The 27,706-nt window shown below is 37.8% G+C and overlaps 2 protein-coding genes across 3 annotated transcripts; both read right to left on the bottom strand.

The window, feature by feature from the left end:
- Nucleotides 1–202: 202 nt before the first annotated feature.
- znhit1 (zinc finger, HIT-type containing 1) lies at nucleotides 203–4,609 on the bottom strand. Of its 2 annotated transcripts, none has more exons than XM_051110305.1 (5): nucleotides 2,982–4,609; nucleotides 2,574–2,756; nucleotides 2,373–2,452; nucleotides 843–1,012; nucleotides 203–452 (listed from the first exon to the last, which is right to left on the bottom strand). In XM_051110305.1, the coding sequence occupies exons 1-5, from the start codon at nucleotides 3,001–3,003 to the stop codon at nucleotides 431–433; spliced, it is 477 nt and encodes a 158-aa protein (XP_050966262.1). In that variant the 5' UTR covers nucleotides 3,004–4,609; the 3' UTR covers nucleotides 203–430. The 2 variants fall into 2 exon arrangements, with proteins under 2 accessions (XP_050966262.1, XP_050966263.1); XM_051110306.1 differs by having other exon boundaries at nucleotides 2,586–2,756.
- A 6,062-nt stretch (nucleotides 4,610–10,671) lies between these two features.
- asgr1b (asialoglycoprotein receptor 1b) lies at nucleotides 10,672–22,059 on the bottom strand. The gene is made up of 13 exons (XM_051111331.1): nucleotides 21,977–22,059; nucleotides 16,064–16,176; nucleotides 15,618–15,707; nucleotides 15,321–15,416; nucleotides 15,049–15,144; nucleotides 14,776–14,871; nucleotides 14,503–14,598; nucleotides 14,230–14,325; nucleotides 13,959–14,054; nucleotides 12,225–12,296; nucleotides 11,916–12,070; nucleotides 11,717–11,832; nucleotides 10,672–11,278 (listed from the first exon to the last, which is right to left on the bottom strand). Exons 2-13 carry the CDS (start codon nucleotides 16,167–16,169, stop codon nucleotides 11,140–11,142), a joined length of 1,254 nt encoding a protein of 417 aa, XP_050967288.1. The 5' UTR covers nucleotides 16,170–16,176; nucleotides 21,977–22,059; the 3' UTR covers nucleotides 10,672–11,139.
- Nucleotides 22,060–27,706: the final 5,647 nt, after the last annotated feature.

The following is a 27,706-nucleotide window of genomic DNA, read 5'->3' as shown; positions in this document are numbered from 1 at the left end:
AAGAGAAACAAATATGTACACATATTTACAAACGAAAGCAATATTTTGTGCTAAATTACAAAAATCATTGTATCTGCTTCAGGTTCCTTTAATTATGAAAGAAATTCCTGAACATATTTTAACTTTTGTCATCATGAGATGAGAGTCTTTCCATTCTTTTCACTGGCATTCTCTATATTTTCTCTGTAAAGCTTGCCACGCATTTTGGCAAATGCTTTATATTTCATCTGATGTGAAATTTCAAATGAAGTGCAGCCTACTTGTTGTACATTGAGGTGCAGAGATGACAGACTATTATTTCAGCTGTCAGACCTAAGGCTTCTAGTGATTTATACCTCAACATGTTTATTGTGCAGGCAAATGACTGTGATGCTTCTGAGAAACATAAGCTTGTTTTGATTTTGATAGGAGTTCAGTAGAGAGAAGCAAATCATACCGTCCACTTTAGACACCTAAAAAAAAAAAAAAAAATTTATACTTATTTCATCTTCCCTAGTCTTATTAATTTACCATATGCCACCTTTTAATGTTGTTTTAATCTTGACCTTAAATGCATAATGAAAATTATGTTGTCTTATTGTTCTAAACCTGTATAACGTTCTTCTTCTTGGAAAACTTTCTTCAAAATATTTTATTTTCCACAAAAAAGAAAGTCCTACAGGTTTGGAAACAACATGAGGTAAACAATGACAGAATTTAAATTTTTGGCTGAATTTTTTAATGTCACCTTTTCTTATGGTGTCAGTGAGCTGTAACAAAACAGTTTGTGTTGCTGTTATCTAGTCTCACTTTTAAGGAAGTGTGTTGCCTTTCACTCTCACATGCGTGAACGAGTGCATTACCTGGTCTCATGGTGTGTTCCTAAACATCGGACACAGCAGTAGCGAGCTCCACATGACACACAAGTGTAGTTTGAAGGGAAGCCGCACACTGCACAGAAATGTCGCTGAGGAAACTTGGAGGGCTCAGCACATGCAGTCAGATAGTTCGGACCCTCACTGACACTCAAGTCCTGAAAGAATGGAAAAAAAAGGGAGTAAGAGGTACAGAACACATCCACGACTCCAAAAAGTAAAAAAGAAACTATCCACCTTATTCTTTAACACGGAAGTAAGCCTATGGGTGAGACTTCTGATTTATTAGGCACTATAGTGTGTTTGCACTTACGTCACGATTTGGTCAGTTACCCGGATGCATGGCCATATCGGCGATAGATGTAAACAACAGCATGGACTGCACGGTTAATGTACTACTGAATATGTTGTTCTGCTAATTTATGCTGCTAAATCATACAGAGAATGGCTTAGTAAGCAGGAAAGAGCTAAAAAAAAATTCGACAAACTAAAGTCAGTAAGTGCTAAAGATACATACAAGCAGTATTAGTTAAGATATTCACCTAATATATTTTAACTACCGGACTGGAAATTATAAGAACAAACACGAATGTTGTCAAGATTTTTGCCCTGGAAATCCTGGTTCAGTTCGGCCAACCACAAACATCTTTTCTCAGATAGGTTTTTAAACTCTTCTCCTTGATTTGTTACAACTTTTGGTAGTCTAATGCAGTGGTTCCCAACCATGTTCCTGGATGCATCCCAACACTGCACATTTTGCATCTCTCCTTTGTCTGATACACCCATTTCAGGTCTTGGAGTCTCTAATGAACTGATAATCTGAATCAGGTGTGTGATTAAGGAAACATGGAAAACGTGCCGTTTTGGGGGCCTCCAGGAACATGGTTGGGAACCACTGGTCTATAATACTCCAAATGTTTTAGTGTATTAGTACAGCCCAAAACATGACAATAATTGGACATTTTCAGCAACAATAATCAGCTAAATATGTGAGGTTCATTCAGATCATGGCATTGTTTACATTCAGTGCTGCCAACATGGCCGACTGATGATGCATAGTGAAAACACTATATAGAGAAATATTGAGAATAACAACGTGCGGTAAACAGTAAAACTGTTTGCACTACAAACCAGTGTGTTCGCATTTAAGATAATACATTAAAATAACAGGGTAGACACACTAATTTGCAATATCACACTAATTTGCAAAACTAGCGGTTTTGTACAGCTAAAAATAGCTGAAGGTCCAGAAGCCAAACCCATAAAATGTAACTTTTAAGGACTAGGTTATTCTTAATAGCACTACTTATTGTAATAACATTTTTATAACAAATGCTACGATGATATATTAATACTTAACACTTTAAATCACAGCTAACGGTCATGAAAATAATGTCGACGAAAAACATTTTAATGGTCCTAAAGGATCACATTCTTTATTCATGTTGTAGTATTCACTAGAGACATGTATGTGGGTGTTTGTCAGCACGCAGTACTAGCGAGTGACAGATGCGTTACCTCCTCCTCCAGAAGAGTCTGGAAGTTTTTGCGGAACCTCTGCTTAAAATGATCACCCCTCGTCTTCTTCCTCCGCTTGCCTTGAAATCAGAATCAATCGGGCGAGAACAACAAAGACAGCACAGATGTCATCGTCGGATACAGTTGGTAAAGAAGACATCAATGCGAGCAAAAGGATGGGGACTGATGCATAACACCGACTCGATTCGTTACCGGATTCGTTGCTCTCGTCGAACTGCGGTAGCCGCTTGACGAGCTGCGGGAGGCTCGCGTGAGGGTCATCCTGGAAATTGTCTTTCTCGAGAGCCTCGAGCTGACGGGTTAAACGGCGCTGGCGCGTCGCGCTGTCCAGGACACGCCGCTGGTTGGGATCGTGCGAGCGGACTGAGGACGACAAATCATCCCAATGTGAACTACAGCTGGGTTTACATGATCAGACAATAGCAGTGCATAGCATAACTGTTAACATGTTTTGCCGCAAATAACGAGAAACGTAGAGTTGTAAACAGATTGACAAGCGTTGCGTTGCACATTATTTATTTATTTTTACCATCCACTGTTATTACCCAAAGGATAGGCTACAGAAATTTAAATGGAAAGCATACTTACCGGTTGTTTTCTTATCCGCCATGCTCGGATGTTTAAATGAGAACCAGCGTTTTTCTTCTGTTGATTTGTGGTGGTTTTTAATCTGCTTGTGCACTACTGACCTCTAGCGAACTGCTGTGCAATAATCGTCTAGCTAAAACAATTGGAGTATGATCCTCTCGCAGTAATAAGGTGTAGAATTGGCTAGGTGGCGCTGTCACAAAAAAACTAGGGTCCTAGAAATGCAGTCCTGAAACTGCAGTCTCTGGTAATGCAGGATTATTAAAACAGTTGTTCTCGACCTATTCTCGTCGAGGCCCACTAGGGGGCCTCAATAGACCTTCTTCAATGGTGCAAAACTTCTGAGAAAAGTACCACTGAGCTCACACTTGAAAGATTTAATTTTCAGCAGATCAGATTATTATAGATAATCCTAAATATGGGCTAATGAATCATAAAAGTTAACGTTATATTAAATGCATGTTACACGGTGACACAAATGCAGTGGCATGTTTTGTCTATTCTAGTCCTCAAACCACATGCGACAGTCTCAACCTTTTGAGGATAAACACTTCAAATTTATGTCCTTCATGTATTTTCATGATTTTTAAAATATCCCGCTGGAAGATTCGTATGAACTCCACATTGGTTATTATTTGTGAATGTGTTTATGTATTTTCAGAAGTGCAATGAGGTAAAAAGTTAAATAGGGTGAAGTCAGGTAAAGTGCGCCGCTTTTTTGTAAAACGTCATTTAGATACCTAGATGTCTTTTTCTTTACTTTTCTTTATTTTGTTGACTTGAAGCTATAATATTTCAGTTTAAATACAGTTAATATAAAGTGTTATTTACAAGATATATACCAATAAACATTTTGAGGTCATGTACTCCAGACAAGTTTCTTTTCAGGTAAAGAGTAAAGTGGGCCCTTATTTATCAAAAATTATTGTGCATCTTAATTAAAAAAAAAACATGATTTATTAATGCATACTGTATGATCAGACAAACCAAACAAGTGAAAGAACATGTTGTGTTGACATTAATTTGATGAAATCTGAAAACCAGAACATTCAGAAATCAGAATATTGATTTAAAAAACATTTAAAATGGTAACCATATGTAAAAATGTTTTTCTTTCTATGCTCTCTAAACTCCTTAACTTTTAAATGCATTCATATGTTTTCTAAAAACATAAATAGCCACTGAATGTCTCTCTCTCTCTCTCTCTCTCTCTGTATATATATATATATTCTTTGTATTTTATACCCTGTTGATGGTAGTATTGAATAAAACATTTATTGAGCAACCTTAAATGTTACAAATAAAAATCTTGTGTTTCTACATTTCACCATGACACACGGTCCTCCTTTGAGGTGTAGTCACACCCACCAGTGTCATATTGCATCCACCAAAACTATTTTAGCATTTTAAAAAAAAAGAGTGTATACCTTTAATTACAAACCATGCTCTGAAAGTATACACCCTTTGAACAGAGTATCAAGCTTAAACAGCCCACTTTACCTGAATTCACCCTACCAGTTAGAATGAGGTTATTCATTAATAAAACATTATCAGAAGAGTAAAATTGGGTCAAGTAGATGATTGAGCTCACAGGTTTATGTACTTTTTACTATTCAATATACTCTTACAAAAAATATGATTAAATAGATTAGCTGTAGTTTAATGTATGAAGGAAAATTTGAAAACCTTAACTTATATCTGTAGGCTATAGGCTATTAACTTATTGAATAAATCATCCAAATAAAGTTTTTCTTTCTCTAGGCTATTGTTTACATCTAAGCGAAAGATGTTAGCCTATAAAACAGACATAGCCCATAGCAACGTAATGTACTGAGCTAATGTGTTGAAAGAAGGCTGAGCTTGTATCAGATGAAAATGAAAGTGTTGCTCAGTGACTCGTGATTTACTCTAACGCTCAAACCTCTCGCAGCACTTTAAACATCTTAAGAAAAACAATCGGTAAGTACGTATTATGTATTTCACCGATTCATTTCCATCATTTACAAAATGTCTTAACTTCATCTGTGTTGCCCTATAATTTGTGCATGAGATTTTAAGTGCGTTACCACGGAGCCTAGAATGATAATTGAATAACAATTATGTAAAATAATCTGTATTATTATAGCTGAATCTGTAAAATAGATGGGTAAATCAACTAAAAGGAGTATACATAAAATACTAAAAATCGACCTAATAATAACAACAACAATCTGCGCATGTTTATGAGATTCTGAGTGCATCATCATGGAGCCTGTATGAAATAGCCTATCAAATTTTGAGGCGTCACGTTGAAACTAACAAACAGGCATAAATCGTATTTTCTAAAACTACACTTAAAAAAATAAAGAAATCGTTATTCCCTTCTAACGGCACTTTTCACAAAAATATTTTTCCACTAAAATCAGGTTGCTCTACATTGCGTTTTAGACCGGTGTAATCACGCCTCAGCGCTGCGCTTCCTATTTTCACCTTAATACTGGGAGAAGCTTGGTGAACAGAGAAGCCACTACGCGGCGCTTAAGCAAGATGACAACGCAAAAACAGTAACAACATTTCACTGAGTCAGATGGAACAGCCGGAACAGGCGTGATCAGGGACAGCACGGGGGGGTGGGGCGGATGGACGACCAAAACGAGGCACTGTGCCCCCCTTCTCCTCCTCCCCTCTCCCTATGAATCCCTTACGGATTTCGAAAGTGAAAGAAAAAAAAACCGCACGCAGCGATTGCAGACTGAACCCCTCACACCCAAAGCAACTTCCACCCGACTGGTTACCGTGATTTCGGCCCGCAAGATTTAGTGTGAAACATTACAAAGGTAAATGCTGATTAAGCAATAAGATTTGGTCGAGTCTTTTACAGTACTGTGCAGGGTTGGGGCCATTCATGAATTGAATTGAGAATGAATGGTAAATTCCAATTCACTTCCTGGAATGGAATTGGAATTGCATGCAGCTGACAGAAAATGGAACTGGAATTGAATTGGAATGTCAGGAAACAGAATTGAAATCAAATAAATTCCACTAAATTCCACTTGAGATATTTAGGCCTGAGAGATGCAATCTTAGCGATGACAATTTTCAGGAAATGATGATAATTTGATGCAATAAAAAGTGAATGAAATACATGAATGAACATGACTCATTTTTTTGTGAGTTGAGACATACACTACCCTTCAAAAGTTTGGGGTCAGTAAGACTTGTAATAGTCTTTAAAGAAGTCTCTTATGCTCATCAAGGCTGCATTTATTTGATTAAAAATATAGAAAAAAAAACAGTAATATTGCAAAATGTTTTTACAATATAAAATAATGTTTTTTATTTGAACGTACTTTAAAATAGAATTTATTCCTGTGATGAAAAGCTGAATTTCTATCAGCTGTTAGTCTTAAGTGTCACATGATCCTTCAGAAATCATTCTAATATGCGGATTTATTATTAGAATGATCAATTTTGGATAATATCAACAGTTGTGCTGCCAAATATTTTTTGGAACCTGTGATTTTTTTTTTCATGAATAACAAGTTTAAAAAGTACAGTGTTTATTCAAAATATAAATATTTTATAACAATGTAAATTATTTATTATTAACTTTTAATAAACTTTTAATTATTAACTTAATACATCCTCGGTGAATAAAAATTAATTTCTTAAAAAAAAAAAAAAAAAAAAAAAAAAAAAAGAAACAATAAAAATGTACTGACCCCAAACTTTTGAACGGTAGTGTATATTATGTGGTAATCATATATTGAATGTATAGTACATCCAGAAACTTATCACCACTGTCATTCAATTATTAATTCATAATGTACAGTTCTCATTTTTATTTACTTGCATTTGATCAACTCTATTTCATACATTACTTGGTATTTGTAAAGCATCATAAATAAAGTTTAAATCTATGTCTCTAAATGCAATCACAGATAAATGCTCAGAAACAGCAATAAACGGAATTCAGTGGAATTTCCCTGAATTCAATTCCACTTCCTGTAATTCCAATTCAATTCCAACTCTGTTTCCTGTAATTGTTGTTGAATTCCAATTCCAATTCCTTCTTTGAATTGGAATTGAGTTCATTCCTGAATTGACCCCAACCCTGGTACTGTGCAGCATAAGCGGATTGTTTGTGTTAGCTTTTTTTTCTTCCATAGCCTTTAGTATGTTTTGTAAGGCACTGATTGATTTGTCCAATAAAATAACGTTTTGTGTCCTTGATGTTGTAATATGTAGTAACCACTTTAACCATTCTTTAACCATTTTATCTTTTTTTCCCCTAATTTTGGATTCAGGAAAGACAATGGAGCACGCTATAGATGACTTAAAGAAAAAGCTGAAGAAATCTGGCTTGAAGGAGGTCTCTTCCCCTGATGGATGTCATTTCATTCTGTTTTTCTGCCCTATTATTTCCCGTGCTGGAACTGACATTGACAATGCATTGAAGTACCTTGATCAAGTGAAAGGTCACTTACAAGTGTAGGAAGCTAGGTTAATGATAAAACTTATTAACCGAATTAGTTTTTCTCATGATCCAATTAACTATCCACTTTTAACTGCCTTACAGCTTCCAGGCCAGTCATCATGGTGGTGCTCCATTTCACAAATGACCCTGAGAAAACTATACTAGACAGCAACAATGTGATAAAGAGAGAGAACCTGTATGCAGTGGACTGTCTGTTCAATGACTTGGAGTTACTGGAATGTGAGAAGAATCTGAATGCAATTAATAAAATTGTACAGGACTCAAAATCAGAGGTAGGCCTATTGATCACCATGCCTTTTACACAAATCGTGATGGTGTGTTTCCACAGATATTAACAAAAAGCAAAGTTTTTCATTTTTAAATGTGGATTTATAACACAATAACTACTTTCACATTACCTTGGCATAAAACTAGAAAAAACACTTGCTGCAAAGGTTTTTCTAATACAGTGGCTAAGGGAGTGAAGGTGAAGTTGTCAGCTTTTTTCTTTTCTGTCTGCTGTAATCAATTTCTTCCTGTAGGCTCTGTCCACCTTTTTCTTCAACGTGGAAGTACGCCTATATGGATGAGACTTTCAGTCCATTATAGGGAAATACAGAGAATAATAACAATGTGTAGTAAACGGTAAAACTAACTGTAAATAACATGGTAAGACACATTCGTTTGCAATATCAAGTGGCAAAATTAGCTGGTTTGAACAGCTAAAAATAGCTGGACGTGGATGAGACCAGAAGCCTGACCCATAAAATGTACAAGTGGCCAAACCCGCTCTTGCGGGGGGAAAAGAAGGTGGATAGGTGTTTACACATTAATGACAACTTCTGCTTCAGGGAAACAAGGAAACATGTAAACGGTCCAAAGCGAAATATTAAATGTGTGTTTTATTGCTTTGAATACAGATATATTGATGTTTTCATTTCTTTTCTAGAAGCGGTCTTTGTATTATTGCTTGAAAAGTAAGTATTTAAAGATTTACATTCTTCCTTAGTAAAATTTTCACTTTTACAGGGTAATACTGTAATTAATAATTATATTATAAAATAAACAAAGATTTATAAAGGCTATGATATTATATTCTATATAAACTGTCTTTATTTTTTGGTATTTTTTTTTAAAGAAGATCATGGAAATCCAAGTCTACTCACAGACCAGGATGCAGAAAATCGTCCCTTAATGTCTAATGATTCCTCTCATGCGAACACAAGAGAAGACGGACGTTCAGAGGAGCGTAATTTATTTTGGCAGGCTTTCGATTGTATCTGTTGTTGCTTATGTTTGAAGTGACCATTTTGTGATTTTAAGTAGTAATTGTTCAGTAGTAATTGTAATAATACACCGCATGAATAATATTATTAAGAAGTAACAGGGTAGGTTCTGTGATAATATGTCTATGTAAGACAAATTTATGTAAGGAAAAAGTAGCCTGTACATGAAGTTCACTTTGTTTTGTGATTGAATAGTTAATTGCAGCACAAACACGTAAATATTTGCATGTCTGTCTAAAGAAATAGCACACAAAACAATTATAAACAGCTGTTTAACTCACATCTTACTGTGGTTTGATTCTTTGAATCATTAAATGTTTCCATTGCAAAACACAAGCCAAACCAGATTATTAGGTTCTGAGGTTCTGAGATCACAGCATGAACATCTTACAGTTTATTAGCAATTAACATGCTGCCTATGGCGAGCATTTATTTTATTTTGCTTGGCAGCGGAATCTGGTAAAAGTTACTAATAAATAAATTACTAGTACATGCATAATTACCTAACTAAAATTATATGCTCTATTTTTTATTTTTTTTTTTTTATATATATTGTACAAAGATTAAACATAAACCATCTAAAATGAACCAAACTGCATAAAAATCTATTCCAAATGATACTAAAATAAAGTTTTTCATTTATATAAACCATTTTTTAATTGAATAAAAAAGCTCAAAAACCGCCAATCTGGGACATATATCTGAAATATAAAACATTCGGTATAAAACTGAAACATTCACGATATTTGGTCGCACCACATGATATTTCAAATTCAGTCAAAATTTACTAGCATAGAATTGGCCACCTAAATAAAACAAGCTAGCTTCCCACAAAAGGTCACTATGAAATGTATAATAAAAATGAATACTTGTAGAAATAATTTAATACTCATTGTTTTTTGAGGTCATTCCACGTGATATCCAAATGTGGTAACTAAATACCAGTCATTAAAAAGGTTATTTATGCCCAAATATGAAAGAGATTTACAAACCTGCTTGATGCTTCCATGGGTCATTGGCAAATTGCTAGCAAATGATGCAAAGTCCTATCTTTGAATGGATTTCAACATAAAAGTCCCAAAATGGTAGTTTCTTCATGGTCACAACACATGATATTTCATAAAATGGAAATCATTGGACAAAGTTTGTTAACTCATAATATAACAAATTCAGCAATTACTCTTAATTTAGATGACATGTTAGGGTTCTTTGGAGATATAATGTTCCAACAAGCCTGCTTGATCAATTACTTGATCAAAGAAGAATGTCACAGTTATTCAGCAAAATAAGATTTTCTTATCAAAGTGATAAAATGTTGTGTTGCAAAAATGAGTACACCCTCCTGAAAGTTACTGAATAAAACAAACAAACAAAAAAATATATGTATAGGTTTAAGGCTATTTTTTTTTTCAACAGATAAATATTGAACCAAAACTTTAAAGACAAGTAATTTCCTGACGATTAAAAGTGTTATATAGCCTACTGAATCATACTCAATGACTCAATGCTGGCAGCAATGGAACCACTTGGGAGAGAACTGCCAGGTGACTTATTACTTAGCATAAAAAAGGACAATGGTACAATAGGAATACCATTGTTTTAAGTGTGAAAATATAACAGAAGTAGCACTAATATTCAAAAGCAATAGATGACAAGGCTCCTGAAATAATCAGGTCTTCACTTTAAGTTTTCATTTAGTGCTGAGTGAATTTTTGCTAGAAAAAGAGCAGGAGAAATACCATGGGTCAGACCAATATACTTACAGTTCTGGAGGACATACTAAGCACTAGAATATTATACATTTGCTGAATTAAATCTAGGGTGTACTCATTTCTGCAATATTTCTTATAAACAAAATTGGCTAATTTACTCATCTTACAGAAAATATTGGTTTGGTTTTTATTAAGTATATGTTTAATACATTTCAATTTTGCCATCTTTCCATGTGATCATTAAGAAAATAAATATTTTATATTTATTTAGAGGTGGTGTATGCTGTATATTTTGTAAAATTCAAATAAGCTTTACAGATCTTTATTGGAAAGGGTTTAAAAAATGTCATGCTTGTTCAGTGAGCCATAACAATTATTGCACATGCACTTTTGGAATAGGCAGTATTAGACCTTTCTACTGAAAAACACTACAAGAAAGATGCCCAGGGCTCCTACTGTCCAGCATAAACTTGTCATAGTCCTGCTGCAGTAGCAGGTTAAACATTGTGTCTTTAATGTCACTATATGAGCAACACCAAAATGCTTTTTCCCCCTTTGCTTGCTGATTTTCATCTTTGACTTACAGCTTGTACATGCAATGTTATATACTGTTTTTAAAAATCCTCCACCATTTCACTTCTGCATATTTCTCAGAATATCAGTACTGTTTGAATACCATTACAATTCAGTGCCACATTAATTGGTTAGTTTTCACTGGCTGGTGCTTTACAGATAAAATTGAAATTCCTTGAGCATCGGGCATCATTCAGTTTCCCAGATTTGGTTAGTTCTCCACAGTCCTCATTTCCCATGCTATTATTTGGTTCTCCAGGCTCCCACTGACTGCAAAAAACAACAACAACAAAAAAATCTAATCACAAAAATACATACAGTACATACATGCGTACATCAATAACACAGTGCCATGCCAAACCACTGGTATAAAAGCATATAGTGCCCAAAAATATTTAATTAATAATAACAACAACAAAAGGGAATTCTCAACATGCCAAAATCAGTTTTACAGTAGCTCTAGGAGTGCAACAATCTCTTTAAGAGTGCAAATCAGATTTTTCAACAACAACAGTAGGCTAAAATTTATGTTGACTATATTTGTAAGGGAAAGTCTGTATATTAGATGTTGTATTTTATCCCCGTCTTGTAATTTGAAATGGTAAAAGTTTCCAAATAACAACATAAACCTTCAATAACAGTAAAAGCTATACTAAAATCATATGATCTGACTGAAAGGATATGGAAGAACTACAAATATTTACATACCTGCTGTTCATGGTGTAGGGTGTTCCATCAACCCATCTCCAATTGGCAGTTATCGCATCTGTAAGACCAATCCAGTAGGATTTAGATGACTGGACAGCGTGTTGCACAATAAAATCCTGAATGAAGCAAACAAAATATATATTACATGAGATTATATTTAATTTATAATATGCAGTGTTTGTATCTGTGTATCACTAACCCACTCCCTGGAGTCCTTCCCCAGGATGAGCAGCAGGGCGCCCTGTCCACTGCAGGATGAACGTGCCGTTTGCCAGTTCTTTTCATCACTAGAAAATTTATAGCAGTTGGAAAGAAAAAGTTGCCACCCAGCTTTACAGCTCAGAAGAGGTTTATCTAGAAGAGAGAAATAGTTTTATAACATATTTATCATAACAAATTCATTCATTCATTCAAAGTCAGTTTTGCTATTGTCTATATATATATATATAGTATATACTATACATACATTAATATTCAATATACATCATATACATTAATAAATGCTTACGCCGAGTCAAATTCGTTATTCTGCTCTCCAGATCTGCTTTCAGTTCACCAAGCATCTCCATAAATCTGTCATCTGTACACAGACAAGAACTAAGCATTTAAACTTTCATGTTCCTTCTTGTTTTCAAACTTAAATTGTTACTTTCCCTTTTCCTGAATTTTGGGGTTGTGAAAACATCATACTGTACTTACAGTAAGTTACACTGATATGCCAGTAGGGAGCAATAAATGACTCGCTGTCTTTGATGAGTGAATCACTAAGTCATTATCAACCAATTCATTCAAAATCACTGATTCATTTAGAAACAAAACTCCACAACACTGTGTGTTGCTCGGAGAGGCAAAGGTTGTTTCTTGGTTTGGCTTATTAGGGGCCTAGCACCGAAGGTGCGAAGGCACCTATTGTATCCGCTGGCTTTCTTCTTCTGCTCCTGAGTCTATGGCAGCCCATAGAACCGTTTGCAGGAAAGTTGTGAAATTTGGCACATAAATAGAGGACAGGCTCAATGAACAAATTCTACAAAAAGCGCACAAAAATGGATGTGAGGCTGTATCTCAGCAACGGTTTGGCAAATTGAGATACTTGGTGAGTGTTATAACAAACATGACCTGAGGCTACCTGCAGTGTTTTGGCGCAGTGCCGCTTAGCAGTCAGGAGATATGAAAAATGGCTATTTTTGCATATAACTTCTCAATGGTTTGGCCAAAATTCACTTTAGATTTGGAGGAGCATACCGAGTCGAACCATACCCAGTTTTCCCATATAAGCCATTTTGGGTGTCGGCCATTTTGAATTTTGTCATAAAATGCTATATTTTACGAAAACGTTGATGTCGTTAGGAAATTCCGCATGTGTCTCCGGCACCTTACCCTGACAGTACTCAAAAGTTATAATAAAATTGTGAAAAAATGCTAATAACTTTTGTTTACTTTTGTTTGTTGAAACTCTCGGTCTTGACATATTCCTTGAGTCATGCTGAGAACATTGATACCAATTATGCTAAAATTGGCCAAACTTCCTGTCCGCCATTTTGATTAATGTTGAAAACCTACTTTTTCGAATTCCTCCTAGACCGCTGGTCTGATTTTCACCGAATTTGACCCGGATCATCTTCAGACCATGCTGGCAAAAAAGTTATTTGATTTTGTTTCAAATGTGATTTGTGAACGTTTTTGTTCAAAACAGAGATCAAACTGTATCTCTGCCAAGCTTTGACATGTTTGCACCAAACTTTGTATGTGCCATGATCACCTCACACGGTCCATGCCACATCAATTTGGTAATAGCACCACCTATTGGTCAAGAGTAATAAACTATTCATTAACCATTAATTATGAAATTTCCAAAAATGCTAATAACTTTTGACTGCATTAGCCTATTGTAATGGAATTCACCTCAAAATATCCTTTGGGTCATGCTGACCCATAGATACCAATTATACCATAGTTGGCCAAACTTCCTGTCTGCCATTTTGATTTATGATGAAAACCTCCACAAGGTTATGACGAACTCCTCCACAACCATTGGTCCGATTTTCACTGATAAAAAGTTATGGATTTTTTGTCGATAGACAAAACTGTTTTTGCATAGCAATGCAACAAATTCGAGCCATGATGCCAAAATATTTATTTATTTTTGAACATATGTGCGTTACCGGTTTAAGCAGTATTTGATGAACAATTAATAATGTTATAAAGTGCTATATGAAATATAAATCTTAAGGTAAAATCTCACGTATATCTTGTTGATTTGAAGAAAGCAAAGCTAAAGACGACGTCAGATTGGCCACTTCATTCTCTACCTCAGTCAGTTTACTGTATTGGTGTTTCACTGTGAAGAAGAACAGACACATACATTTGCAAAACGAAGTTAAAATGATGGAAAAGCACTAAGCACATATATGGTAGCCAAGCTTTTAACGAACTATACACTAGTCAAGTTTTAATGAACAATTGAAGTTATTATAAAATGCTATATGAAAAATAAATCTTAACGTAGATCTCACTCAAGTCTTGCTGGTTTGACGAAAGCAAAGCGAGAGAAGACGTCAGATTGGCCACTTTATTCTCTTCCTCAGTAAGTTTACTGTATTGGTGTTTCACTGTGAAGAAGAACAGACATATACGTTTGCAAAACAAAGTTAAAATGATGGAAAAACACTAAGCACATACATGCTAGCCAAGCTTTTAAGGAACTATACGCTCGTCAAGTATTTCATGAACAATTGAAGTTATTTTTAAATGCTTTATGAAACTTTGATCTCAACGTAAAATCTCACTCAAGTCTTGCTGGTTTGAAGAAAGTAAAGCTAAAGACGACGTCAGATTGGCCACTTCATTCTCTACCTCAGTCAGTTTACTGTATTGGTGTTTCACTGTGAAGAAGAACAGACATATACGTTTGCAAAACAAAGTTAAAATGATGGAAAAACACTAAGCACATACATGTTAGCCAAGCTTTTAATGAACTATACACTAGTCACGTATTTAATGAACAATTGAAGTTATTTTAAAATGCTTTATGAAACTTTGATTTCAACGTAAAATCTCACTCAAGTCTTGTTGGTTTGAAGAAAGTAAAGCGACAGAAGACGTCAGATTGGCCACTTCCTTCTCTACCTCAGTTTGTTTACTGTATTGGTGTTTCACTGTGAAGAAGAACAGACATATACATTTGCAAAACAAAGTTAAAATGATGGAAAAACACTAAGCACATACATGCTAGCCAAGCTTTTAATGAACTATACGCTAGTCACGTATTTAATGAACAATTGAAGTTATTTTAAAATGCTTTATGAAACTTTGATTTTAACGTAAAATCTCACTCAAGTCTTGTTGGTTTGAAGAAAGTAAAGCAACAGAAGACGTCAGATTGGCCACTTCCTTCTCTACCTCAGTTTGTTTACTGTATTGGTGTTTCACTGTGAAGAAGAACAGACATATACATTTACAAAACAAAGTTAAAATGATGGAAAAACACTAAGCACATACATGCTAGCCAAGCTTTTAATGAACTATACGCTCGTCACGTATTTAATGAACAATTGAAGTTATTTTAAAATGCTATATGAAACATAAATCTCAACATAAATCTCACTCAAGTCTTGATGGTTTGAAGAAAGTAAGGCTACAGAAGATGTCAGATTGGCCACTTCATTCTCTACCTCAGTCAGTTTACTGTACTGGTGTGTCACTGTGAAGAACACAAATATAAATTTGCAAAATGCAGTTAAAATGATACAAAAATGCTAAGCACTTCAATTATGCAAGGCCTTTGCTAGACATGTTTATTATGGCACATCTATTTCCTATTTACACTTAATAAACAAAGTTTTTAATGACTCATTTCCACATGATCAAAATCACAAGCAATGGAATTTCTAGAAAAACTTACACTTTACAGAGACTGTGATTAACAGAGCCACGAAGAATATGATAATTCCACAAATCAGTAGAAAGCAAAACTCTTTACTCCATAAGCAATCTGCAGAAAATAAAACAGAGGTATATTACAGTTCTAATTTATAATCAAAGATTTATTATTATTCTTTGCTTTCTCAATAATATGTTATCAGAGATAATATTTTTTTCAGATATTTGATCAACCAGATTTGATTGAACAACCCTGAAGTCTACGAGCTGTTTCAAAATGCGTTTATACTGATATAATTACAAAAACATTGATATGATTACACATCCACATTTAAAGGCTATTACTTCATCTGAGTAAAAATCAAAGCCTTCAACTAAAGTTAGGTCTTCAGTAAGTACTTAATACTTAATGTATGAACTACAGGTAAAGCGTTCACTAAATGCAATGCAGGACGGTATGAGCCATACCTTTCCTTGTGCGTGATGGCCTCGTGTTCGTATCCTCTTTTAGTATGCAGTAAAAATTGCTCTGTGAGTCGCTGCTGGAGTCCTGAATATGCTTAAACTCTGCCATTGCAAGCCTGTGAATGTAAGAGGAACTGACAAGAGTTTATATAGTCAAGGAGAAGAGTGCAAAAAACTGTCTTAGGAAAGAGGGCGTTTGTGCTTGGCCAAACTGAACTAGGATTTCCAGGGTAAGAATCTTGACAACACTGGTGTTCTTATAATTTCCGGTCAGGTAGGTGAAATATTAGGCAAATATCTTAATTAATACTGCTTGTAGATATCTTTACCACCTATTAACCTTAGTTTGTTAAAATATTGCGCTTTTCTGCTTACTAAGTCCTTCTCTATGATTTAGCAGCTTCCACACATTTTTTTTTGATATGGTTTAAACAGCATAAATTAGCAGAACAACATATTCAGCAGTACATTAACCATGCAATCCATGCTGTTGTTTACATCCAAGTATCGCTGATATGGCCACACATCCAGATATCGGACTTGAAATGTTAAGTTGTACTAAGTAACAACTTAGATATTTGTGTTTGCTAAACTTAACAGATGGGTAAGTAACCCAGCTGCCTTAAAATTTGAAGTTGATTCAACACAAATATCAGTTATGCAAACTATTGATCTCAAGGTTGGGTTGATTAGAGCAGAGCAGTTCCAAGAAATCGAAACTGAAACCATTATAGATAATATAGACATAAATATAAATTCAAGTAAATTGTAATTGTTAGGTGCAGTCTTATTTTCCCTCAAATTATTTTCTTACAAGTGTGAATAAACAATGCCCACCACTAACATTGGCGTCCTTGGTAAATATGAGAAAGGTGGCTGTGAAAATAAATCTGCATTTTTTATCCTTTTTATCTTTAATTAAAAAAATAAATAAATAAAAAATAAAAATCAAACAATAAATGATGATGATGAAGGTAAATGATGCAGACATATTTTCACAGCCACCTATGGTGTGTATGTACTAGTTTCATTCTTTTACCATATTTTGTTATGTTTGTTTTTAATTATCAAAAATGGTAATCTATTTAAGAAAGACAGGCTTCATTCAAGGTGTAACCAACCAGTCAATATATATTTTAATATGAGTTAGGTTAGTTTATTTTCGTTAGTTATTAGAATAGTTATTTTAGAAATATGTTTAGAAATATAACATTTTATGTTTGTTAATTTTTTTTTTCTTTGCCGACCAAGCCACCAGCAGCAGACAGTGAGCTGATCATATCTAGCCTTCTCAAAATATATATTTACCTCGTTAATTAGCTACAGTAGTGTCTATCAGTTTCTTGTAGTCTTTTTCCAATGACCGGTAATTTGTCCTGCCATGCACACATTCAGTAGTAGTCTATAGCTTAAGCCTATTTTATCTACGAGCCCTTTTTCCACAGTCCGTTATGTCCTTTTTCGTTTTCTTATGCACTGCGGTAAATAATCGTTTATAAGGGGGACAGAAAAACTTTACCATATTAGCTATTAAATGCAGTCATGCCATGCAATTACATTTAGGCTACATTAAGTGCTTACGTTTTCTCCCTTTAAATATCCAATTTAAGACGAATTTTAGTTACAACCAGGATTTCTGGCACAAATCGAGCACAATTAAACACGCCATTTTTTATTAGGCTATATAATTATATGTAGGCTAAACAATTTATTAATATTAGCGAACCGCACAACCCGGCACAAACCGAGCACAAACGAACGGCACCGGTTTGGAGAGATTTGGAAGGCATGGGGTGGAGAGTGACGTCACTGCCTCAAATTTGTTTTTGTTATTTCTAAGAAGGGGAAATATATTTGACGTTCATTTCAACGGCACAAACCGACCGGCACAAATCGAGCACAAACGAATGACACCAGTTTTGTGTGATTTAGACGAACTGGGGTGGAGAGTGACGTCACAGCCCCAAAAATATTTTGGTTATATCTAGGGAAGGAAAACAGATACAGTGTTTATTTTAACGGCACAAACGGGCACAAATCGAGCACAAACGAACTGCGCCGGTTTGGAGCGATTTGGGCAACATGGGGTGGAAAGTGACGTCACACGGTCAAAAAAAATAATGTTTAATATCTTAAACACCAAACCAGCACAAACGTTCGTTTTTGCGGCACAAATCAGCACAAACGTAGCACAATCGAATGGCATAGTTTTACCCTATATTACTTTTCATGAGGTGCCAACTTCACGGAGGTTTTATAGTTGTTTGCTGACCGGAAAATGCCCTGTACAGCAGTGACCTCAAAAGGGAAACAGAACTGTCTATTCAGCATTTCTTAAAACAATGAATAAACTCAAGATTTCATCAGAAATTTACAAGTTTGGTTTACAGGAAAGAGGAATTCGCATGGAAAAGGTTATACTTCAGGAAAATGCCATTTCAGCACTATATCAGACTAATATACAAATAACTTCGTATGAAAGTGTTATTGAAGTGTGTAAATGAAAGCGTTTGTACATAGATTGTTTCTTGAAATCAATGTGAAAACTGTTGTGGTGTAACTTGTTTTTATATCATCCTTAATGCATCTGATCATTTTCACAAATAAAGCCAAGCTAAAAGTGAAAGGACTTTTATTCTGCCTTTTCTATTCTGAGACGCAGCAGGAGCGGTAAGGAGATCGGGCGACGTTTGCAACGTAGAGACGAATGTGTTATATTCGTGTATTAATGCGTGAGAGAAAGTGTGTTGTACGTTTCTCAATGTGTTTTGAAAAGTTTAAAAAGTGCACGTTTAAAACAGCGCTAGGTTCAATGACTAAATGTCGTGTTACGGATGTCAGAGCTTTCTGCTCTCAGTAATTTAAGCTCCTCTAAATGACTAATGCCATTTGTAATGACATGCGATTTTGAGAATAGTCTTTCTTTATAAAATAAATAAGTTGCAGATGCAATAATGTTCGGTGTTGATGATTTAGAAAGAGAGTGAAAGTGAAAGCGATAAAGATGTTTGAACTGTTATATTCAGTTTTACATACAGAGGGCAGTAAAGAACAGGACGAGGCAACAGTCTCTATGACTTATCTAAAAGCACTGATAATCAACTAATCAATTAATAATCAAGAGTGAATTCAAATTTGTTTCAGGACAAGATTAAACAACAATCAAGTAACCAATACGAAAAACAGTTTAATAAGAAGAAAAATGGTCCAGCAGATTGAAGGTAAGATTTTGGATTATTGAATTGATAAAGTGGGGAAACTTACTCACAAATATCCTAGCCTTGACTTGAGTCCATGTTTCAAAAATGCACAACTAAAAACAACACACTCTGTTCCTTATCTTAAAGGAAAATACTACTTTATAATTGAGACGGGCAAATCACAAATTTTGCGGAAGGAGATAATAGATCATCTTCTAAAGTATAGGCCTGGATGGACGGAGGTGCACAATGTGGACGACTGTAATGTGATTCTGGTTTTCTGCCCCATTGTTTCACGGGCAGGAACTGACATTGATGCTGCTTTGAATGTACTTAATACATGCTCAGGTAACTTCAAGACTAAGCACCAGAAAGTTACTTAAAAATGTATGTATATGAGTAAAAATACTTTTCACACATTTTCAATCTTATTGTCCTTTATTTGAAACAGCATCCAAACCAGCTATTTTCATGGTGCTTCATCACTCATTTGACCCTGAAAAATTTGTACCGGACAGCAGCAGAGTTGTAAACAGGAGAAACACACTCACAGTGGACTGTCTGTTCCATGAAGACAAGGGATTGTTGAAATGCAGCAAGAATGATGAGGCCCTGGACAAAATTGTTGGCCTTTTCAAGCCTCAGGTTTACGTTTATCTTAAATTAATTAGACAGAAATACTTTTTCATTCATCCAACTCGTATTTTGAGACTTTTGTCATGTTTAGCATGAGAATCCAACTCTTTAACAGTGTAAATAATGCATGACATCCCCTTTAAAAATAACCATAAACTACATACAAAGTAGGAAAAATGCACAACAGTCACACTGCATATGGATATTGTCATTCTTATGTAATCAAAATAGCCAGCATTGGTCTGAAATATTGTTAATTGATAATTCATTTATTTTTCATATTCTGTGTTATTATTCTTTGTTCTAAATTATTGACACGTTTTATATAATTTTACTATATCTGCTTTTCTCCCTTTTAGAAACAAAAGAAATATTCACCATTCATCATCATTCTCTTTGTTTTTTGTTTTTCCTATCTCTCTTACAAATTAATGCAGGTGAGAATCTGTCAGCAAGTATGAGTAGATGATGACTGAATTTTAATTTGGGATGCACTGCCTTTTTACAGTCTAATGTAGACTTGTTTGATTCATATTAATGTCTAACTTTATCTGATTTTAGACATTGGATTTTAGATTATTTGGGTAAACTGGGTTTTTTTTTGTTTGTTTGTTTTGGTTTTTGTTTTATTTCAATTGATCTAATTCAAATTCTGCATTTTTTCCCCCACAGATTGTAAGGAATAACTGAAAGGACCGAGGACAAATTGTTGCTCATTATCACACTGAGTGTAACCTTAAATAATAAGCTCTGAAATGTGTTATTTTCGATTAGATGCATGCAGATTGATAATTGGTGTGCTTCATAGCCTGCATTAACATTATTTTGAGACTTCAGATTGAGAAGTTCACTGTTATGATTAAATTACAGTTGAATTACTTCTGTTGTACATGTAGGGGCATCAAACTATAGCCAAAGTTTTTGTACAGGCTTAATGTTACTGATCTCTAATATCACACTTTGACATGGATATGTAAATTATAAAATAAAGTGAATCTTGATTGCAAATGTGTCTCAGAATCTATAAATGCTACAAAATTCAAACATGACATTTAAGCATAAGATATTTTTACGATGCACATTCCCAACAGTGAAAGAAGAACTAGAAGAGGAGTAGGCATAATAAGGTTCAATCTGATCAAAGCCTGCAGACTAAAAAGGAAAGATCTAATTGACTTGCTTAAGGAATTACATTAACAGTCTAAAAGGACTGTTTTCCTTTTACTTTTAACATCAGTCTTTATTGGGCCTTAAGTCTATTCAGTTATATCAGGATTTACTTGTACTGTCAACTTGTAATATCATAAATTCATAATAGATTATATTGTTGTAAATAAAACATTCGTATTTTAATGTTAAATGTCTTCTCCCTAGAAAATATGCAAAGAAAAAATTTTTTTTTTGCTTACTTATGTTAAACCTTTACTACGGTCTACAATCTATGTAAAATGGAAGTATGTATCCACCTTATTTTTCAAAGCGGAAGTAAGCCGTTTTCTGTGAATGTGCAAGACTTACGGTTCATTAGCCGCTGTGAAATAGCAAGAATAAGCAAAGTGAAGTAAAGGGTAAAACTACAAGCCACTGTGTTCATAATTAAGGTAATACATTAAAATAATATGGTAAGACACACCTATTTGAAATACCAAGCAGCAAAACGTCTCGGTTACGTATGGTAACCCTCGTTCCCTGATGGAGGGAACGGAGACATTGTGTCAAGTGTACGACACTAGGGGTCGCCCTTGGGAGCCCAAACACCTCTGATAGTTTGAGAAAAGGCCAATGAAATTGGGTGTGCAGATTTGCATAGCTGGCCAAGCCCCTGACATCCAGGTAAAAATAGGGCAGCGCATGCTCTGCTCACTCATTCTGTTCTGAGGAGTTGAAGTGTCTCAACTCACTCAGAGGCGGTCCAGAGTTGTGGCATGGAGGACACAATGTCTCCGTTCCCTCCATCTGTCGTACACTCCGAGTTGTGTCAAGTGTACAACACTAGGGGTCCCTATATAAGTCTGGCCGCGTCACGAGTGATCGGGCGCAGATAGTAACAAGCCAAAGTGTTAACATAAGTGCAGCTCACCTCTTCGTGACCTTCCAACGTCCAAGAACTAACCTGTCACAGGCAGGGTTACCTGCAGCCGGGCCTTTCCTCAGTGGAGTGGCTGAGTGTCTTGAGAACGTTGGGAAAGTGCCTGTTTCCCGTAGGGAAAAAAAAGGCACTACGGAGATCACAACCTGCCCAGAGGGGGGGTATAAAGTGAATATCATTAATGAAGGGACCTGAGGTGGGCCCCGCCCTAGGGGGGACTACCAAACTCAGAACCTAGAGACAGGCAGGTCTCAGGGGAAACACCTCACCACAGAGAGTTATAGGTGGAAATTACACACATGGGGCCACATAAGGAGCCACTACATATGGGGCACAAATCCAACCAAGAGATAGCAAGTAATCTTACCTTGTGTTGGATATTTGTAGCGAGTTCCTCCGCTCAAACCAGCTACGACCAGAAGTACCAAGTGATGGAGAGGATGTTCAGGATTCACACCAGGAAACCTACTGAAACTGGAGAAGCGTAATCACCGTGAGAGGAAGCGCTTAAGCAAGCACTACACCAAACCAGATTGCTGAGTCAAAGGGCTTGCATTCAAGACTCTAGCAGATACTGGTTCCATGCACAGGTTGTAAATCTGACAAGTGTATTAGGTGTAGCCCAACCTGCAGCTCTGTAGATGTCTGTTAACGAGGCCCCATTCGCAAGAACTGCCGAGGCAGCGATGCCCCTGGTCAAGTGGGTTCTCATTCCCAGTGGGCAGGGTAAGCCTCTGGCCTGGTAGGCCGTACAGATCGCATCCACAAGCCGGTGAGAGATCCTTTTTTTGGGCCAGCCTTCCCCTTCTGCTGTCCTCCATAACAGACAAAGAGCTGACCGGAACGTCTGAAGTGCTGAGAACGTTCCAGGTAAATGCGTAGGACACGGACCGGTTATAATAAGGTCAAGTTGGGGTCATCTTCCTGGGAAGGAATTGCTTGCAGGGTCACCACCTGATCTCTGAAGGGAGTGGTGGTTACCGTGGGCACGTATTCAGGACGGGTTCTCAGAACAATGTGAGAATTTACCGGCCCGAATTCCAGGCACGGATGTTGACGGAGAGGGCTTGAAGATTTCCCTCTCTTAACAGAGGTAAGCGCAATCGGGGAGGCCGTCTCCATGGAAAGGGCACAGAACCAATCAACTGAAGGGCTCAATGGATCTTACTGTAGGCCAGAAGGACCACAGACAGATCAAGAGGGGATGTGGTGAAACCAGGGAGGGTTCAACTTCCAGGCACCTCTACGGAATCTGATAACAAATCGTGCCCCACCGATCTGCCTTCTACCAAGTCACGGTAGCTGTACATGGACCTTGGTGTAGAAGCAGAAAGGTGCCTATCCAGGCCTCCTTGGAGGGGGGATAACACAGATTTGATGCTGCAACTCCGTGGGTTCTACCCTTAGGAAGAACACCTGCGCCATTTCCAGCGCCTGGTGGAGGGGGCTCAGTCCTGTATAAGGTGCTTACCACTGCGGGTGCAAGGTTTCTGGAGGCTTCTTGGTTGCATCCAGGGACCATAGAAGGAAGTTCCAAAAATCTGGGCACGGGTGCCAGATTGTGCCCTTCCCTTGAGGGAGGAGGTTCCTTCTCAGGGGGATATGTCAGAAAGGAAATGATGGTAGGAGCACGAGCTCCGAGAACCAAGTTCCATTGGGCCGGACAGGGCTACCAAGAGAATCTGTTCTGAGACCTTCCTGACATTGCATCGTGTCTGTGCAATAAGGCTCACTGGGGAATAAGCCGCACGGTCAGCTGAGTGCCAATGGATCTGAACCAAGGGAGTCCTCAGTCAGGCCGTACCACTACTGGCAATGAGTGGATTCTGGTGAGGCAACAGATCTACCTGTGCCTGGCCGAATCGACTCCAAAACAGCCGGACCGTCTGAGGGTGGAGCCTCCACTCACCTCGGGGCAAACTTGTCGCCCGGAAAGTGAGTGGCGCACAGAAGCCTGAGTCTGTGCTGGCTCTAGGGCAGGAGATGGCGAGTTGAGTTGTGACATGCGAAAGTAGCGTACACCGTCCTGGTGGTCAGTGTACGCCACAGTCGCTGTGTTGTCAGTGCAGACCAACACATGCTTGCCCTAACAGAGGCCGAAACCCCTTCAGGGCCCAAAGCATTGTCAACAACTCCAGGCAATTGAATGCCCAAGCAGCCGAGGGCCCAACTGAACCACCGAGGCTGCATACCCGTTGCACATAGCGCCCCAGCTTGACTTGGAAGCAACTGTTAAGACACAGTGCGTCTAGACACTTGTCCCAGGGGCATGCTTGCCCACAGAACCAATGTGTCCCCAAAGGCTGAAGGTTTGCAACACAAAGTGTGATGTACACACGATGTGAGCCTGGGCACCACACCCATCTCGGGACTCGGTATGAAGTCAGTGCTACAGCGGTTCCATATGCATCGGGTCCAGCAGCGTGACCGCGGCTGAAGATGCCATATGTCCCAGAAGCCCTGGTACATGAAGGGGGCCGCTGTACTGAACCAGAGTGCAGTCACGCACTATAGCACTGACTATGCACAGTCTTAGGCAAGACGTGAAGAACAGTGACCAGAGAAAAGAAAAACCCCGTACTGAGAAGAGTTTACTCTTTTCCCAAATGACCTGAAGTCCCAATCGAGCCAGGTGGTTGAGAACCACATCCCTGAGAGTGCAAACCGAACCTCGTGAGTGTGCTAGGACAGCCAGTCACAGAGATAACTGAGAATGCATATGCCCACTACCCCGAGGAGGCAAGGGCAGCCTCCATGACCTTCGTGAAGGTGCAGGGCAGTAGGGATAGGCCGCAGGGGGAACCTTGTACTGATGAGCCCAACCTCGAAGACAGAGTCTTGGAAGGATCAAGACATGACAGTACGCATCCTTCAGGTCCAACGCCACAAACCAATCTTAAACCCTGACACACGAAGGATGTGTGTTCAAGGGTTAACATTTGAACGGGAGCTTGAAAAAGGGCCAGATTCAAAAAACCTCAGTTTTAAGATTGGTATGAGTCTACCACCCTTCTTGGTACAATGAAGTAGGGGCTGACAAACCCCTTTCTTCATTTTGGCTGAAGGGATAGGCTCTATCGCACCCTTTCCCAGGAGGGCTGCGATTTCCGCTTAAAGAACCACAGCATTCTCGCCCTGAGCTGATTTGTAAGAGAATGACATAGATCTTGGCGGATGCCTCGCAACCTGAGTCGCGTAGCCAAGTCAGATAGTTCTGAGAAGCTTAAGGGGAGGGATGGGGCCCAACGCCCAGCAGTCTCAGAGGAACTATACCCAACATACCTGGAATGGGGATGTTGTGGCTGAATAGAGCAAAGAGCGCCGTGCTTGGAGATGAAGCCCCAAGGACACGGGGTGTCTTTGCCAACATGCAGAGAACCAGGTAAGTGCCCAACACACCCTGGTCTGCAGATTCACCATCTAGCTGTCACACGGAGGGCTATTGCTGCAAGATAACCGAGGGGGGGGGCCTTCATACTGACCAGGCAGTGACTGTCTGCGGGAAGACAGACAGTCGGAATGGGTTTGTGCCGAATCCATCTCTCATCCCCAGTTTGAGAGTGGATCTGGGTGGGTCAGTTAGCCCGCCTCCTCTGCGTTGCTCGTCTGAGGAAAAAACTAGAAGCCTAACGAGGGTTCTAGAAAGCCTACTGACAAGCTGATGTTGCCACGTTCCCGCAAGAACTTTGACCGTTGGGTGGGTCTGGCCAGAGGCCCGGCTGTTGCGGCAGCGTTTTGCGGGGAGTACACCGCAATCGCCCCCTCCGCCTGGGGAGCCTCTGAAACCCCCTCGCTGGACCCCCATCGAGGGTGGTGAAGGAGGAGAAGTTGGTATATCACGTTCCGACCGTTTTTTTTTTTTTTTAAAAACGGGCTTTCCGTGATTTTATTAACTTCTCATGCACTTCTGGGAAACAGGCGTACAGGTTACCCAGATCCGCCTTACGCCCTCCTAGCGATGCTGCCGCTAACCATTTTCGCCTATTTAGGAGCTCTGAATAAGAAAGTCAGCTGTACTGAGACAGACTAACAAACTCATCCGGAAGCTCGATCGAGGGACGTGAGGAGCGAGAAGTGGAACGAGGATGACACGGAGGGAAAGGCATGTTTACCAACACACAATCCCAACCGCGCCAGCTCTTTCAGAGAAATTACTCTTTTAGGAGGAAGATTGCTCTTCAAGATCACCGTCGAAACACCCAGGGGAAGTCTCACAACACTTATCTGTGTTTGAGAAGGGAGAGACCGCTGCTTGCGCCATGAATCCAACGACAAAGAGGTGAATGGTGCAGCTTCTCACAGAGAGACGCTGTATTCGACTCAGAAGAAACAGAATGAGTGAGCAGAGCATGCTCTGCCCTATTTATACCCGGATGTCCGGGGCGTGGCCAGCTATGCAAATCTGCACACCCAATTTCATTGGCTTTTTCTCAAACTATCAGAGGTGTTTGGGCTCCCAAGGGCGACCCCTAGTGTCGTACACTTGCCACAACTCGGAGTGTACGACAGATAGGGAACGAGTTGTTTTGTACAGCTAAAAATAGCTCTAAGTGGATGAGAGCAGAAGCCTCGCACATAAAATTGACAACATTTTAAAAAAAAACGGTGCATATTGTGAAAATATTTTAGTTTCATTCATATTCTTAGATAAAACAGATGCAAAAATAGCATAATAGGTATTAACTGTACTGTCTGGTCCTGTCGACCAATAGAGCAAGAGCAACAAAGTGAAAGGACTTTTATTCTGGGTGACACACATAGAAGCAGCAAGAGCGGTAAGTAGACACATTGCAGTCTGCAACCTAGAGACAAATGTGACGGTGTTCATTCGGTTCTTGTGTTTTTTTTTATGTGTTTGAGAATGGGTTGCGTTTCTCATGGTGTTTTGAGAAGCATAAACAAAGTCGTATGTTCAGTGACTGAATATAGGCATACGCTTTTAACACCGACGTCATATTAACTTTTGGGAGAAACTTTGACAACTTAAAATGAAGAAAGATTGGTCTAATTATTGCTTTAAAATGCTTACGATATTGTACAGGAGCAGGAAGCGTATGTTATGCGTATTTTAGTAAGAATGAAAGTGAAAGCGATAAAGGTGTTTAAAAAAACAGAGGGCAGTAGAAGCAGCACAAGACAACATAGTCTCATTTACTGACTTAATGATTTTTCTGATCCTTCACACTGTAAGATTGTGAAAGTGTGTCTATGAATTAATGGCCAGTTTGTTGATGAAAATTTAAAATCTGTATATTATTTATTTTGTTTTAACAGACTTCTTGAGCAGGAATGGAATGTGTGACATTTGAAAACTGTGATATGAAAAGTGTTAGTTGTTGTCTGACAGCATTAGTAGTAAACATTAACACCTCAGCCTAATCAACTTGCCCCGTTCCAGTTAAATGAAAACTGTAATGGCTTGGGTCAACTTATGTGAAGGGAAAGATCAAACAGGCAAGTGATAATCAACAGTTTGTTTAACAGGAAGAAGAAGAAGACAGAAAAATGAGCCAATACCAGGTCCAGGAATATGAGCCATTCGAATCAACTGAAGGTAAAAATCATTCAAGTTAAGATTTTGGATTATTAAATTATATAATTAGACTTTGTTCTTTGGTATTTGGTTGTCTAAGTCACACCTTGATATACTGTTTGTCCTAATTATTAATTGTCATATCTAATTTATAGATACTCATCACAAAATGTGTACTAGCTGTAACC

This window comes from Labeo rohita, chromosome 5 (assembly GCF_022985175.1).
Source record: "Labeo rohita strain BAU-BD-2019 chromosome 5, IGBB_LRoh.1.0, whole genome shotgun sequence".
NCBI lineage: Eukaryota > Metazoa > Chordata > Actinopteri > Cypriniformes > Cyprinidae > Labeo > Labeo rohita.
Note: the sequence above shows the minus strand (reverse complement) of the source record. Positions and strands in the feature narration are given on the sequence as shown.